General features: G+C 35.0%; 1 protein-coding gene across 4 annotated transcripts in view; it reads left to right on the forward strand.

The window, feature by feature from the left end:
* WDR27 (WD repeat domain 27) overlaps positions 1–17,629 on the forward strand; it is a 243,228-nt gene that overhangs the window by 125,543 nt on the left and 100,056 nt on the right. For all 4 annotated transcript variants that reach the window (XM_031937458.1, XM_031937459.1, XM_031937460.1 and 1 more), the window contains one exon: positions 17,318–17,416. In XM_031937458.1, the coding sequence (XP_031793318.1) occupies positions 17,318–17,416 (99 nt within the window). The remainder of the gene's footprint in view (positions 1–17,317; positions 17,417–17,629) is intronic.

The raw sequence follows: 17,629 nt of genomic DNA on the forward strand, positions 1-17,629 counted from the left end.
CTAACTAATTATACTATCTTTAATATTAGAATTTTTCTAAGTATGAATATTTTGTTGCTGTTCAGTTGTTTCAATCATGTTCTATTCTTAATGATCATGTTTGGAGTTTTCTTGACGAAAGATACTGAAGTAGTTTGCCATTTCCTTCTACAGATTGTTTTACAAATGAGAAAACTAAAGTAAACTGGGTTAAGTGACTTACCTAGGTTCAAGACTAAGAAGTATCTGAAGTTGTATTTGAATTCACAAAGATTAATCTTTTTAATTCCAGATCCTGCAATCTATCCATTGCATCACTTAGTTGCCCTAGTATGAATATTTAGCAGTGATTATTGTGGTAGTTTAGATGATACAAAAAAGGGTAAAAGGTTAATCATTTCAAATCTGGATGCTATCTGTAACAACCAGATATATATGCACTGCTATTTATGGAAGTCAAGTCTTTGCTTTTTAATGTAGACTGAAAATTCTTGAGGAAAAGGTTAAAAAGAGATTCACTTAGTGGTTTAACTGTTCTGTTAGAATTCTTACAAGGTGCTAAGTCACTGGAATTGATAGAGACAACAGTTATCTAATTTAGCATGGTACTTAACAGTTCTCTAGTTCACTAATGAATTTAGTACTTATCAGAGTTCACACCTTTCACACCTTTAAGAGTCACACCTTTAAGAGAGCATATATAAGCTAGGAGCCTCAACCAGGATTGAGTCCAGGAGATTCACAAGACAGAAGCCCACAACCCCACTTTCAGAGGCGGAGTCAGATCATTCCAACTTCCACCTTTGTGCTGGCTGGAGACAGAACATTATAATTTAGAGAAGAACATTACACTGTTCTAGAATTTTTTTTTTGATCAGCACTTACAAAGTTCCAAAATTTCTTCCTTAAAAATCTTTATATTTGAATGCATCTTGTCCATTGGTATAATAGAAAACTTCCCATGTGGTTTGTTTTGAAAACTTCCCAAAATTCTTTTTGTTACCCACATATTTACTCTAACATTCTGTCATACAATCTGGATACCTGCTATTAGAATTACTACTTTCAGTCAAATATTATCTTCGAAGTTTCACCCTAAACCTTATTACCTTTGTTAGTCATTAAAAAACACACCCCACTACTAATTAAAAACTTAGGATGTGCCAGTTAATGTAATAAGCATTGAACACAAAAGGCAAAAATAATGGTCCTACTCCTCAAAGAACTCACCTTCTAATAGGGGATAGAATGGGCAAAAAATTGTGCATGTAAAATCTATATAATATAAATAGAAGATAATCTCAGAAGGAATGCATGAGCAGTGTGGATTGAGTTAGAGAAAATAGGGAACAGCCTCTCAGTGAAGGTAGTATTTGAATTGAGTCTTAAAGGAAGCCCTGGAAGTAAAAAGGCAGATGTGAGGAATAAGAATATTCCTGTTAGTAAAAATACATGATATTGGAACATGTAGTGTCATATGTAAGGAATAGCAAGCAAACCCAATGTGGTTGAATTGTAGAGTAAATGGACGATAATAAAGTAGAAGACTTAAAAAGTAAGAAGAGACCAGGGACTTTAAAAGTCAAATAAAGAGGATCTTGGAGGTAATACAGAGCCAGTGGAGGGGTTGGATTGAGTGACATGGTAATACCTCTGGTTCAGAAAGCTCACTGTCAGCTGAATAAAGAATGGATTGGAAAGGGCATAAATCTGAAACGAGGAGATAGTATGTATGAATAGGATAGTGTGTATGGATGGGCTGATGAGCATCTATGCCAAGGTGGTGCTTATATAAAGTGAGGAGAAAGGATGTATATAAGAGATGTTGTAAAAGTAGAAATGATAAGACTTGACAACAAATTGCCTGTGAGAGGGGAGTGAGGAGTTGAAGATGACATGGTAGTTTTGAGCTTAGATGGTTTTGAATATGGTGACATTTTTGATATAAACAAACAAGTTCAAAAGAGGGTAGGGTTTGAGAGTAAAGATAGTGAGTTTTATTATGGGCACAATGAACTTGAGATATCTAAGGGACAGAAAGCTCAAGATGTGCATCATTTAGTTACTCTGGGTTTCAGTTTCTTCATCTATAAAATGAATAGGTTGACGTTCTCTACACGACAAGTCCTATAATCTCATGATTCTATGAGTTACAGCTTAATTATGTATTTTTTTGACTATAGTTTTTTATTTACAAAACATATGCATGGGTAATTTTCAGCACTGACCCTTGCAAAACTTTTTGTTCCAACTTTTCCCCTCTTTTTCCCCTCCCTTCTCCTAGATGGCAGGTAGTCTAATACATGTTAAATATGTTAAAGTATATGTTAAATACATGTCCATACAGTTATTTTACTATACAAGAAAGTTAAAAAAAACTTAAGAAGGAAAACAATAATGCAAGCAAACAATAACAGAAAGAGTGGAAATGCTATGTTGTGGTCCACACTCATTTCCCATAGTTCTCTATAGATGTAGCTGATTCTCTGCATTATTGAACAATTGGAATGGTTTGAATCATCTCATTGTTGAAAAGAGCCATGTCTATCAGAATTGATCATCATATATTATTGTTGAAGTATATAATGACCTCCTGATTCTGCTCATTTCACTTAGCATCAGTTCATTAATTATGTATTTGACTATTTTGGATCCTGTGATTTCTTGCATGAAGCTACTCCTTCTATCAGCACAAATTTGACTTACTAGGTCTTTAATAGTTGTACCTGAATGATAAATTACTTTGGAGCCAATGGTGGTGATGAGACTCTACAAATTTAGTTAGCTTCTCCTTATGTTACAGATACACAAATATACCTGCACCATACTCTAAATCTCATAGTATCTATGAAAGTTCATACCCCAGGGTTACTACACCATGCTGAGGTCACAGAAAGGAACTTTAGTGAAGGAAATATGGTTTGGTACATACTAATTGACAGATTAGTCAGTATTCATTTAGCAGAGAGCAGAGATCTGAGATAACGTTACACATGTAATTATAGGAAATACCACAATAGAAAAATCTAAGTATCTGTTTATAGAACCATTATCTCACGTTGAGTAGAATTAGCCTTAAGTGCTCTGCTGTCTTAGATTCAAATATACCTTTTCAGAGTTACTGCCTTCTATATCTCCTGCTTTCTTTTGTTTTAGAACACAGGTGGTCATGACCTCCCTGACTTCTCAGGAAGGTGAAAAACCTAAAAAGGAGGTGATCACATCCTCCCTGACTTTTCAAGAAGGGAGGTGAAAACACTAAAAAGGAGATGATCATGCCCTCCCTGACTTCTCAGAAAAAGAAATGAAAAATACCAAAGAAAAGTAGAGAGTCAAACCAGATATTGTTAGCGGGTTTCTGGTCTGAAGGGTCTTACTGGAAACAAGTATACCAATATATATTGTCCAGACTAGCTCTCTGGAGGGCCTCAGGATCAGTCAGAGTCAGGATCAGTCAGAAGTCCTTGGTATTTAGGGGGAGAAGTGAAGGAGGCTGGCAAACTGCCATGTGACTTGATAAAGATGGATCCTGGACTATGGAGTCTGGAGCATGAAGTCTTAACTCCTGAGCATGCTGTAGCAGAGAGACTCTAATCTCTCTTCCTCAGCCCTCCAATCCTTGCCTATAATTACCTTACCACCCCACATTCAGCAAGCGCCAATTGTGAGGAGAGCCATCACATTACTATATCATCTAAGTATCTGCTTATAGAACCATTATCTCACATTGAGTAGGTAATTAGCCTTAAGTGCTCTGCTGCTTCAGATTCAAATATTCTTTTTCATAGTTACAGCCCTCTACAGAAAAGGCAATAGGCAGGTTCCAGTGTGGCACCAAGTTGGATTCTCTAGACAATGTGAGTGAGCTAGAGTCTGAATATCCAGAGGTAAGAAAGATGTATTGGAAAGGAAAGGCTAAATGGATTGACACCACTATTCCATAGCTCTCTTCACCAGTGTGGACCTTCAAGGAAAGGAGAATCAAGCCACTGAGCTTTCCTCAGTTTTGATACTATCCCCTCTTTTTCCAGCTATATCATTTTGACTCTGAGGCCCTGGACATCTTCATCCTGAGGCAAAACCCCTAAGGATGTTGATAACTCTCTGAACCCTTTCCTCAGTGATTAAACAACTAATCCTTTTATAACCTTCCTATCCAAGTGATTCTGAAATCCTAGTTATTCAAACCTCATCATTTTCTGCCATCCTCTATCTTCTATTACCCCATTTCCTCTGAGGTTCATTCAATCTTTGTCATTCAATCAAGACTGGTGGCTGTTATCTCCTGGTCTCCAGGACATTCTTCTTTTTCTCAGTGAGTTTAGTGCTTTGCTCATGTAATTTTTATCTCCTCTTTAACTCCTGGCCTTATACCAGTGGGCTTTAAGATACATGTGAATTCTGCCTCTTACTCTTAACTTTCTAGTCCCTCAATTTACTCATTTTCACAATCTGTTCCTCCACCCCTCTACTGCCCACACAAGGCAGTTTTTAATCCCACTCACCACAATGGCTTTTCCAAGTCTTGTCATATTAACCACATACCTCTTATGGCTCTTCTTATGCCCACTTTCTTAGATGAGAACCTTGTTTCATATTTCAATAAAAAAAATTGAGACCTTTTATCAGGAATGCCTTCTTTTCTCTCTTATTGATCTCACATTACTGATGTGATTACTGATTCCCTTCCACTATTATTTCTCCCCCACCTCTCACATGAAGAGAGAATCCTTCTACTTGCCAAGTCTAGCCTTTCTACATAACAGTGATCCCATTCCATCACATTTTCTGTAGCAGAATGTCTTTCTATCATCTCTACTCTCACTAATCATCAAATTCTCCCTGTCTTGTAGTTCTTTCCTTGCTATCTATGACCATGTTGTGGGTTCCCCATTCTTAAAAAAAACCCATCACTTGATCTGTCCATCCTAGACAGTTGTCATTCCATATCTCTCCTTTTTGTAACTAACTTCCTTAAGAAGATCTTATATTTTTCACTTTCTTCTTAAATCTTTGTAGTCTGGCATCCAATTTCATCATTCACCTGAAAATGCTTTCTCCAAAGGTGCCCCTGATCTCTTAATCACCAGATCTAATATCCTTTTTATCAATCCTTATACTTCTTGGTCTTTTTGTAGCATGTGACACTTGCAATTACCTTTTTCTTGGTACTTTCTTCTCTATACTGTTGATTCTCCCACTTAACTGTTCCTTCTTGGTCTCCTTTGCTAAATTTATCATGAAGCTGGATTAACTTCAATAACTATGGATGCCTCCTTCTCCTTTTGTACTATTTTGCTTTGTAATCTCATCAACTCCTATGTAGTAAATTAACATCTCTATGCTTATAATTCTCAGATCTGCTGATCTAGTCCTTCAGCCTTGCATCTCCAGCTACTTGTTGGACATCTTGAACTCTGCATGTTCAAAATCAAACTTGCTATATTTCACCTCAAACTCTTTCCTCTTTCTAATTTTATTGTTAATGGAATGGCACCATCTTCCCCACATCCTCGACAAACCTTTTTGTCAAGTCCTGTTTTTTCTACTTTCATTTAAGTATGTACCTTTCACTTCTCCAACACTGCTACCAATCCAGTCCAGGCCTTCATCACCCCATGACTGGCTTAAAGGACTAACATTGTGATTGATCCCCTTATCTCAAGTTTCTTCTCACTCTAGCTTAGCCACTGTGATTGAACTGATCTTCCTAAAGTGTAATTCATATCATTGCCACTTTTACTATTTAGTAAACCACAATGGTTCCTTATTATCCTAAAGAAAGAAGCATAAAACTTTATATTTGGCCTTACAAATCCTTCATGAGCTGGTCCTTTATTACCTTTCTTAAACCTTCTTTCTCTTCCCACATCCATAGATACTCTTGGATAAACAATATTGGCCTCCTTGCTGTTCATTGCACAAGACAGTCCAGATTCTGTGCATTTTTAGTAGGTGTCTCCCGTACTTGGAATTCTCTGTTTCCTCATCCCTGTTAGACTTTCTCCTTCCTTCAAATTTCAACTAAAATTATATTTTCTATAAAAAGCCTTTTCTAATTCCCTGAATAGTAGTGCCTTCCTACTGCTGATTATCTCCAATTTCTCCAAAATATATCTTGTTTGTATATAGTATTTTGAAAGTAGTTTCCTCTATTAGCCTAAGTGTTTCTTGAAAGAAAGTACTTTTTTTTTTTTTGCCTTTTTTTGAATGTTCTTAGAACTTAAATCTTTGGAACATAGTAGGTGCTTAATAAATGCTAACTGACTCTTTTGTTTGCCTGGACTTTCTTCTATTTTGTATATGCATTTAATCTCTCAGAGAAGATTATGATAAAGCAAAGTTGACTCATATTTGGAGTCATGGAGAGATTATGAAGAAAACCTTCTTAAGCTAATTTCTGAGGGATATGATTTTAGTAGAAAATGACTTAAACTTAGATTTGAGCAAATATATTCGTGGATTCTAATTCATTTTGATCAAACTTGGGATGTAAATTTTAGAGATGTTGAAAGCAATTGACAAAGGTTCTAGAAATTTATCTAATAAAATGGAACAAATGAGAGAATTTGTGAAGAAGGATATCTTTTGGCTTTAAAGCATAGCTTAAACATTCTCTGTCTTTATTAACAAATTTTAAAAATGAAATAGAACTTATGTGGTATCATTTAAATTTAAAGGACAAAAGGAAAAGAATAACAGCTTTGTGCATCCACATTCCAGATGCCTTATTCGATTTATATGATTGCTTCAAAGCCTTTTTTATGAGTACAATGTATGATATGAATAAGTTAGATTTTTACATTTGCTACTCTCTGTTTCTTAGAAATATCACTACAATTTGAGCTATATTTGGGTCTTATGTAACTATTTGGGAGAATTGTTCCTCAGAATTTCCCCTTGTTTTTAGTTAGGAGACTTTATGTGGGGAGCAGAGCTGTGGTTTATCTTAGGAGTTAAATGGCATGTGTGTTCATTAACTGGTGATCAGACACAGAAAAGAGTTATCCAGGTCACTCTTAAGTGGTATATAGGGACTACTTGCTACCTTTTGTCACACTTTAAGGTACATTAAAAGAAAAAAAAATCAGAAAAAATTTTCATAAGTTGACTAAAGCTGGAGATGGAACCAAGATGGTGGAGTAAAGGCAGGACCTGCCCAAGATCTCCCCCAAATCCCTTTAAATAATTACTCTCAACAAATTCTAGATCAGTAGAATCCACAAAAAGATAGAGTAAAACAATTTTCTAACTCAGGACAATTTGAAAAGTTGGCAAAAAGGTCTGCTGTAGCAGGGTGACAATAGAATGCTGTTCAACACAGGCTGCACCAGCACAATCCAAGCCCTGGAAAACCAGGAGCGGTCCTTGGGAGCCACTAAGTCAGCAGCAGCAGTGGTGACTTCTGGAGATGTTGGTTCACAGTTGGTAAGGTCAGAACAACTGGTCAGAAAAAGATTACAAGGATCTCTTTGACAGCACTGAGGCAGAACTTTGTTGCTTTGCCTATGTTCTAATCCAGGTCATAGTCCTGGGTGACAGTTCTAGGAAGAACACTAGTATACCAAGAGCTTTTAGCCAAAGTGGAGCAGGGGTGTTCCTCATAGTTTGAGGACAGAAAAGAGTGCTTATAGTAACTCCCAGACCAAATCATGTGTCAGGAGAGTGGTAAATCTTCTTAGATCATACCACCTTGGAGATACTGAAAACTCAAAGGTCCCTAGAAGTATCCCTGAAAATATTTGCAACAGAAATCCTGAAGCTTGGGACAGTGCATGCAAAGTCCTGTTTTAACAAAGAGTTAAAAATCAAGTAACAGTCTAGGGAAATGAACAAGCAACAGAAAAAGATTCTTATCATAGAAAGTTACTATGGTGACAGGGAAAATCAAAACACACACTCAGAAGATAATAAAGTTAAAGCTCCTTTGTCCAAAGCTTCCAAGAATAATATAAATCTGTCTCAAGCCATGAAAGAAGTAAAAACAATTTGAAAATTAATGAGAAGTAAAGGAAAACTTGGGAAGAAAAATAAGCAATGTAAAAAAAAAATGAAAGAACCATATAACATGACAATCAATGCTATAGCAGCTCTTTTTTGGGGGGCAAAGAATTGGAAAATGAGGAGATGCCCATTGACTGGGGAATTACTGATTAAATTGTGGTATATAATTATGATGGAATATTAGTATGCTATAAGAAATGATAAACAGGATGATCTCAGAAGAACTTGAAAAGACTTCCTTGAGCTGATGCAAAGTAAAATGTACCATGTACAAAGTAATAGCAGTATTTCAAGATGATCAACTGTGAATGACAACTAATCTCAGCAATACAATGGTACAAGACAACTCTGAAGGAATTACAATGAAAAATGCTTTCCTTACCCAGAGAAAGAATTGATGACATCTGAATGCAGATTGAAACATACTTTTTAAATTATATTTTTGAGGGTTTTGTTTGTTTATGTTTTCTATGTCCAATATAGAAATGTTTTGTATTCACATATGTATAACCTATATTGAATTGTTTTCTTTCTCAATGTGAGTCAGGTGGGGAGAGAGTAAGGGAGAGAATCTGGAACTCATGTTTTGAAAATGAATGTTAAATATACTTTAACATATTTAACATGTATTGGTCTACATGGCATCTAGGGGAGGGGTGGAGGGAAGGAGGGGCAAAGTTAGAACAGAAGATTTTTCAAGGATGAAAAATTACCAATTCATGTATCTTGTAAATAAAAAGCTATAATAAATTTTAAATAAAGAAAAAAAAAAGAAAATTAATGTTAAAATTGTTTTCACCCAATGGGGGAAAAGACGAATTGACTAAATAATAAATGATGCAGGATTAGATAGAGAATTGTTTTGAAAGGGAAGGAAATGCTGAATAAATAAATGCTTAAATTAAACATAGTCTTATTCCCAGTATTTCTTAGGGATGACTGTCTTTTTGAAACACTTGCTCTAACACCCATGTAGTTCTTAAGTACCTGCAGTACCAGATGACCAAAAGTCAGGCAGGGCAACTAAGAGGATTGCATTTGACAGCAAACTAAAGAGAGAAGACTTTTGGGATCTTTGTCCATGAGACTGGTCATTTTGGGAAGATGGCATTGTTTACTCCTTAGAACAATTATCTAGAGAAATTATTTTTGATTAATAAATAGTTAGCTAATCTTCTACCAAAGTCTGATGAAGTAACCTAGGAACTATTATTCTCATAAAAATATTTCCCATACGTAAAGATATAAGTAACAATTCTTAAACATTTTACTCATGCTCTTCTTTTTGAACCTAGTAGATAACAGATAAGTTACCTTGTCATTTTTAGGTTTACTTTACACTACAGTGAAACATATTTGTACCAGTTCTGGATTTTCCAACAATTGGCTTTCTCATGTTTAGATACAAACTTTAGAGAACTCTACCATCATGGGCTGAAGTAAGTAAGTCATTGATGGAAAGAACCCTGGCTTTGGAGCAAGAGAATGATGCCTACTACATGCCCCAGAGCATATTAACCTCAGTTTTCTTATCTATAACATTAGGGAACAGCCTTGAAGGTCCCTTTCAACACTTTATGATCCTGAAAATTAAAATTGGCAATATAATGGCACTTTTTCATATTCATTTTATTGATATCTTTTGTGTTTATTATACCTTTATTTACAAATAAATTTTCCCAACTCAGAGGGCCATCTTTTATGTTGAAGGAAAAAAAAAGAAGAAAATAATTTAGTAAAACCTAGACACCTCTACTGGGTTTAACAGAATTTGCATTGTTCTACACCTAGGCATAAAAAAGGAGGGAGGCTTGGCAGCTATTTTTCAGACTAACCATATCCACTAGTTGGTTGCTATTGATTGTCCTTCAATCTTGAAAAGGCCCTTGACTTCCGGGAGGTGATGCCAAAAAATGCCGTGAATTGGATTTAAGTGAGGGAGAACTATGCAGTCACCAGCCTTGCGTTCTCCTCCAGAACCATCTGGGTCTAGTAGTAAGATTTAAATCAGGATGATTGGAGATGGCTCTGGATGATTCACTGAGATTAAATATAACATCTGGGATATTAGTATGGGTTACAAGGTAAAAGTATTTGTGAAATGATTCCATTTTTAACTATCATTGAAACAGGAATAATAACTGACATTTATAGATCATTTTAAACACTTTCCAAGACACTTGCAAAGGTGCCTTTTGGAAGTTGAGAACAATAGATCTTTAGCTTTTACAGGTGAGAATGTACAGGGATGAAACTCTTGAGTAGATGCACTGGAATCAGACAACTGAGCACTTAAGGCTAATTACCGATTGTACAATATTCTATTAGCATATGCTTGGAAAATGGCTCTTCTCACTATTCTGTGCTGGCTGGATCTTTTGATGTATACAGATAATTGTAGGAGGGATTAGGGAGTGGAGTAAGACAAGCCAGGGTCACTTTGGCTGCGGCTGAGGAGAAGGGAGGTTGTGGAGAGCTTGCGTCCATTCCCTTCACTTCTACCCCTAAAAACCAAGAATAAATACCAAGGATTTTTGCTTATCCTGACGCCGCCTGATTCTAAGGCATTTAGGGTGCTAACTCGGTCTTCCCATGAGAGCATAATGTAATGTTGGGAATAGAGAGAATTGACTAGGAGGCAAAAGACTTGCTTGAGTCCTAACTCTGCCAAGCACCAGTTCTATTCCTTTGGAAAACTCTTTTGACCTCAGTTTCCTAATCAGTTGAGTAGGGATAGTGACCCTTGTACTACTTGCCTCACAGGGCTGTGGGGAGGATCCAATAAACTAATGTCTGTGTAAAGAACAATGTAAATTAAGCTGTTATCAATAATTTTAGTTAATACAGACTGATAACTTAAGATATTTCAAAACCAAGTCAAGTGCAAGTAACCTGGGTTACAGGGAAAATATTTATAAAAGCATCACTGGATATATGGCATCCATGGCTAGGGCTTTTATTAGTTTACATCATTGAGTCTTACTAGATGGAGAAACCTGATGAAACACATATAAAGGGAGAACCTCATATTGCAATTTCAGGCATTCTTGAATTCTTGTGTTTTAAACTTTTAATTATTGTTAGAATGGAAAAAAGTAAATTGCTTTAATGGTTAGATCAATCATGAATTGTGTTTTTTTTTTTAAATTATGCTTGTTTGTAAAGTGGTGTGAAGGGAAAAGGCATGGTTTACCAGATCTATGGCAGTAGCAATGACTCTTCCATTATCCATTGGGGCTACCATTATTACCTTTATACCTGAGAAAAGATTGTGGTTAATATTATAAAACTCTGTGGGCAGTGATAGGGGAATCTAGAGCAATGGTAGAAATCTCTATTATCTGAATAACTCAGAGACCAATTACAATTTATTGAGGTTTGCTCTTTCTTATTCTAGTGCTTCTTTTTGGAAGTTAGAAATGGTAGTTTGGAATCCAATCTCCATAAAACTTTAAGCAGGATTAGTTCAATAAATTATGTGTTTTTCCTGAGATTGTGTTTTGTTTTGTTTTTCATGGCTAAAGGTTTAATATTGAGAAGATAAATATGTATAACTGAAATGTGTTAAATCAGTTGTTCCTTGATGTGCAAGGATCAGAGACATTTTCAGAAAAGCTCACTTTCTATTTACAATTTTCTCCCATTCTTTCTATGAGGATAATTGGCTAAAAGGGAAATGCAGGACACATGTAGACAGCTATATCAGGGAAAACAGCTTTCAGCTTTAGGAATATGGTTCAACAGAATTACAAAATAGTGGTAATGAAGCACTTTAGCTCTTCTTCCAAAGCATTTCTCCTTTTTAGTAGGACATTCAGTCCCTTAGCATTTTTATGAAAATATTTTTGAACAGTATAAGCATCATTCCAGCATCCATGTGGTTTGTGCCACATTTCATTCACTGTCTGAAAAAATATTGCTTCTCTTTTTTTCTTACTCTTTTCCTCAGTTTTACTGTATTTAGTTTGTGAGTAATTTTTTTTATGTAAGTTATAATTATGGTTGCATGGTTTGACAATTTATATATATATTTTTTAAAGTCATGTTACTAAGGAAGGAAGAGTATGATACCAAAAAATACTGTATCTGAACTCGACACCTGATTTATGTTCTATCTCAATGTCTTAGAACATATTGATAAGGTATTAATATTTAGTCAAAAGAAGACTAGGAAGTTTCCTAACATATTTTATGGACCCTTTATGGTAAATGTACAGTAAGACAAGGAAACAAATCTTCCTTCTTTCCTTCTTTCCTTCCTTCCTTCCTTCCTTCCTTCCTTCCTTCCTTCCTTCCTTCCTTCCTTCCTTCTTTCCTTCATTCTTTCCTTCCTTCCTTCCTTCCTTCTTTCCTTCCTTCCTTCCTTCCTTCCCTCCTTCCTTCCTTCCTTCCTTCCCTCCTTCCTTCCTTCCTTCCTTTATAATTCTATCTTCTTTCTATAACAATAAGATAGATAAAAAGCAGTTTATCAAAACCATAAACATTTTAACTAAGTCTGATAGCATATGCAATTCTTTGTACTTATGGTCTGTCTTTCCAAAGAAGTAGGAATGTACATTTTTTCTTTAGGAACAAAATTGGTAAGTATAAACTCAGAGCATTTTAGAGTTATTTGTTCTTTATTTGCTTTGTTGTAGTCTTTACTAATTATGCTTGCTGTTTTCTTGCTTCTGTTTACTTCATTTTTCACAAGTTCACATGTTCCTACACTACTGTATTTTCTTTATGTTTATCATTTCTTATGGCACAATAAAATGCTCTATACATTTAAATATATATTTAATTAGCCATCTCCTAATTGGGTGAATGTTAAACTAGAAAACAGATAAAATTAATATTAAGTCCTTTCACCATTTGTTCTATGGGTCCTTTGTATTTTCTCCAAACATGAGGGAGATTTATCCCTTTGATGCTTACATAACTTTTTTAAAACATGCAATTAATATATTCAACTATGTGAGACAATTTCTACTTCAAAAGTAAATAACATATTTATAAGATTAAAATCCTATCCATGCCAATCTGTAAAGGCACAGGATAGTAATTTAAGTCAGGTTTCTTTTAGTCATGTAACAGGAAAATTTTTATTTTGGAAAACTTTAATTTCATTCCTATTTTTTTTTTCTGCGTGAAAATCTTACGTTAAATTCTTGCATTTTCCTAGAAGCTGGCAATGCTCTCCCCAACCCCCTTTCCTTTTCCTTTTTCTTGTTTTCCTTTTTCCTTCCTTCCTTCCTTCCTTCCTTCCTTCCTTCCTTCCTTCCTTCCTTCCTTCCTTCCTTCCTTTCTTTCTTTCTTTCTTTCTTTCTTCCTTCCTTCCTTCCCGAAACTGTCATGATCTTCTTATCTGAATCCAGTGTCTGAATCCAGATTTGAACTCATGTCCTCCTGACTTCAGGGCTGGTACTTTGTCCTCTGCACGCTGCCCCTAAAATATTTACCTTTTAAAGAGGTTTGTTATGGGCCAGAACTTGAAACAAGGTGTTGACTCACTGGAATTGATAGAAACAGTATTTATGTGCTTGGGTTTACACCTTTGGAATTCACACTTTCGGGAGAATTCACACATTAGAGGTCACACATTAGAGCACATTTATTTTTTTTTTAATTTTTATTTTTAAAAAATTTATTTATTTTTATTATTATTTTTTATTATAACTTTTTATTGACAGATCCCATGCTTGGGTAATTTTTTTTTACAACATTATTCCTTGCACTCACTTCTGTTCCTACTTTTCCCCTCCTTCCCTTCACCCCCTCCCCCAGATGGCAAGCAGTCCTATACATGTTAAATATGTCACAGTATATCCTAGATACAATATATGTGTGCATAACCACACAGTTCTCTTGTTTCACAGGAAGAATTGGATTCAGAAGGTAAAAATAACCTGGGAAGAAAACAAAAATGCAAACAGTTTATATTCATTTCCCAGTGTTCTTTCTTTGGGTGTAGCTGCTTCTGTCCATCCTTGATCAATTGAAATTGAGTTAGATCTTCTCTTTGTCAAAGAAATCCACTTTCATCAGAATACATCCTCATACAGTATCTTTGTTGAGGTATATAATGATCTCCTGGTTCTGCTCATTTTCACTTAGCATCAGTTCATGTAAGTCTCTCCAAGCCTCTCTGTATTCATCCTGCTGGTCATTTCTTACAGAACAATAATATTCCATAACATTCATATACCACAATTTACCCAACCATTCTCCAATTGATGGGCATCCATTCATTTTCCAGTTTCTAGCCACTACAAACAGGGCTGCCACAAACATTTTGGCACATAGCAGGTCTCTTTCCCTTTTTTAGTATCTCTTTGGGGTATAAGCCCCATAGAAACACTGCTGGATCAAAAGGTATGCACAGTTTGACAACTTTTTAAGCATAAATTCCAAATTGCTCTCCAGAATGGTTGGATTCGTTCACAACTCCACCAACAATGCATCAATGTCCCAGTTTTCCCGCATCCCCTCCAACAATCATCATTATTTTTTCCTGTCATCTTAGCCAATCTGACAGGTGTGTAGTGGTATCTTAGAGTTGTCTTAATTTGCATTTCTCTGATTAATAATGACTTGGAGCATCTTTTCATATGGCTAGAAATAGTTTCAATTTCTTCATCTGAGAATTGTCTGTTTATATCCTTTGGCCATTTATCAATTGGAGAATGGCTTGAATTCTTATAAATTAGAGTCAATTCTCTATATATTTTGGAAATGAGGCCTTTATCAGAACCTTTGACTGTAAAAATGTTTTCCCAGTTTATTGTTTCCCTTCTAATCCTGTCTGCATTAGTTTTGTTTGTACAAAAACTTTTCAATTTGATATAATCAAAATTTTCTATTTTGTAATCAATAATGATCTCTAGTTCTTCTTTTGTCATAAATTCCTTCCTTTCCCACAGGTCTGAGAGGTAAACTATCATATGCTCTTCCAATTTATTTATAATCTCATTCTTTATGCCTAGGTCATGAACCCATTTTGACTTTATCTTGGTGTATAGTGTTAAGTGTGGGTCGATGTCTAGTTTCTGCCATACTAATTTCCAATTTTCCCAGCAATTTTTGTCAAATAATTAGTTCTTATCCCCAACATTGGGGTCTTTGGGTTTGTCAAACACTAGTTTATTAAAGTTATTGGCTATTTTGTCCTTTGAACCTAACCTATTGATCATCTAGTCTATTTCTTAGCCAGTACCAGATGGTTTTGGTAACCACTGCTTTATAATGCAATTTTAGATCTGGTACAGCTAGGCCACCTTCATTTGATTTTTTTCCATTAATTCCCTTGAAATTCTTGACTTTGTGTTTTTCCATATGAACTTTGTTATTTTTCTAGATCATTAAAATAATTTTTTGGGAGTGTGATTGGTATAGCGCTAAATAAATAGATCAGTTTAGGTAGTATTGTCATCTTTATTATGTTTGTAGAGCTCACACATTTGAGAGTTTACACATTGGCTCCCACATTGGAGTTCACAAGTCGGGAGATATCGATATCCAAGTTTACACCTCCCACAATCCCACTCTCTCAGAGGAGGAGTCAACCTTTGGGTTCACACCTTTAAGAGATCATATATAAGAAGCTCTCGGTCTCAGCGAGGGTCAGTTGGAGATAGAGAAACCAGGAGTCAGAGTTGAGCTAGAGGCAGAAGCTGGAAGAGCTAAAAGACAAGCTGCAAGAATTCTTGGAACCAAGGAGGGATATAGGCCTCTAAGAAAACTAACCAGATATTTTGGAAGAGACAATAAAAGATTGGATTTTAACCCCTGGCTGTATTTGAGGTGATTATTACTTTGAATGGAAACTAAGGCTGCCTTCAGAAAACCTCCCCAAGAAACCTATTCCCAGAGAGAATGATTATATTATAGAAAAGAAGAGAACACCACAGAGCTTATTAGTTTTAAGCAATGGAATCAGTTTCTGAAAGGAAAATATTGGGCAAATTTTTCTTTAGTCTTTTGAAGTTCAGACTTGACATTTTATTTGATGGCAATTGTATCAATATGTATCAATATACAATTGATAGCAAAATTGTATTGTAATTTGTAATTAAAAAGACTTTTCTAGGGGCTGTATATGTGTACATGTACTTAAACATGTGTCTTAATACTGATAAATATGCAGCCCTTGGTTAGTTTATGAGGGATTTAGTACTAAGTGAGAAGAGATGATCATTACATCTTTCTTTTTCAGCATAGGTCCTGCAGATTGACTTTAACTAACTTTATTAATAAATGGCTCATTTCCCCACCTCAGGAAGGATTTTGGTTTTAGCCTTTAAAAAATCAGTTTAGAGTGGATGCCCATTAGTTGCCATGACCAATTCTGATAGATGTTGCTTTTTTCAGTAATGAGGTGATTTAGGCCAATTCCAATAGATTTGTGATGAAGAGAGCTATCTGTGCCCAGATAAAGGACTGTGGGACTGAGTGCAGATCACAATATAGCATTTTCACTTTTTTTGATTATTTGCTTACATTTTGTTTTCTTTCTTTTTTTCCCCTTTTTTGACCTGAGTTTTCTTGTGTAGCATGATAAATGTGAAAATATGTATAGAAGAATTAGACATATTTGACTTGCTATCTGTGGGAGAGGGTAGAGGGGAAGGAAGGGAAAAAAAATTGGAACACAAGATTTTGCAAGGGCAAATGTTGAAAACTTTGTGTATATTTTGAAAATAAAAAGCTTTAAAAATCAGTTTAATGAAAGCAAGCAAGAACATTACTTATATGAAATTGCAACCCTATGTATTTAAATATTTCCTAATTTTTGTAATTTAAAACTTTCTTCATAAAATTACATAAATATGATAGTAATTTTTGCTAGTGTGTTTTTAAGCTAAATTATTAATTTGTGTAAGTAGTGCTCAGGATCTTCCCCCATATAGGCCCCAGAAAGGTTGGATTTAAAGCATTGTAATACTTCAAAGGAATCACACTTGTCAGTGGAGAGTATTCTTTTCATGTACCTGTCCATGACTTTCTATATTGTATAATTTTTATTCATCTTCTCACAGTGTCTTCTATTTATAATTTACTCAATATGAGGAAATTAGAAAAAAGGCAAACAGGTCTCGGGATGAAAACAAAATTTACTAGATGGTCAGCCAGAATATTTATTAGTACCCACAAATTATTAAAAGCACTAGAGGGAGACCTTTAGCAGTCCCTCAATCAGCAAGTATTTATTAAGGTCCTTACTGTTTGACAGGTACTGAGTTAAGCACTTGGACTAATATTTTAATAGCATTCTAGGAAACTAATTTCATTAAAGGAAAATTGTGTAAGTGGAATTATGTTAATTTTTCTTTGAAATTTTCATTTTATCTTTTAGGCATATATATATGAGATGGGCTCAAGCACGTTTTCCCACAAATTGGCAGGATACACAGAGACAGTTTTGAATGTGGCTTTTAATCCATCAAACCCCCAGGTAACAGTGTATTCTTGTACAATTTTCAAAATAAAAATTACATGTAATACATTTGTTATATAAAATTATGTACCATATAATTATATAACTTATGAAAATATATAACATCTTTATATATAAATATGTTTAATGATTTATTGATAACATTTTAATAACAATCATTTATTATTATAAACCCCTTGTGTTCCATTGTAACAAAGAAAAAGTTATGTA

The sequence above is a fragment of the Sarcophilus harrisii genome, chromosome 4 (assembly GCF_902635505.1).
Source record: "Sarcophilus harrisii chromosome 4, mSarHar1.11, whole genome shotgun sequence".
Taxonomy (NCBI): domain Eukaryota; kingdom Metazoa; phylum Chordata; class Mammalia; order Dasyuromorphia; family Dasyuridae; genus Sarcophilus; species Sarcophilus harrisii.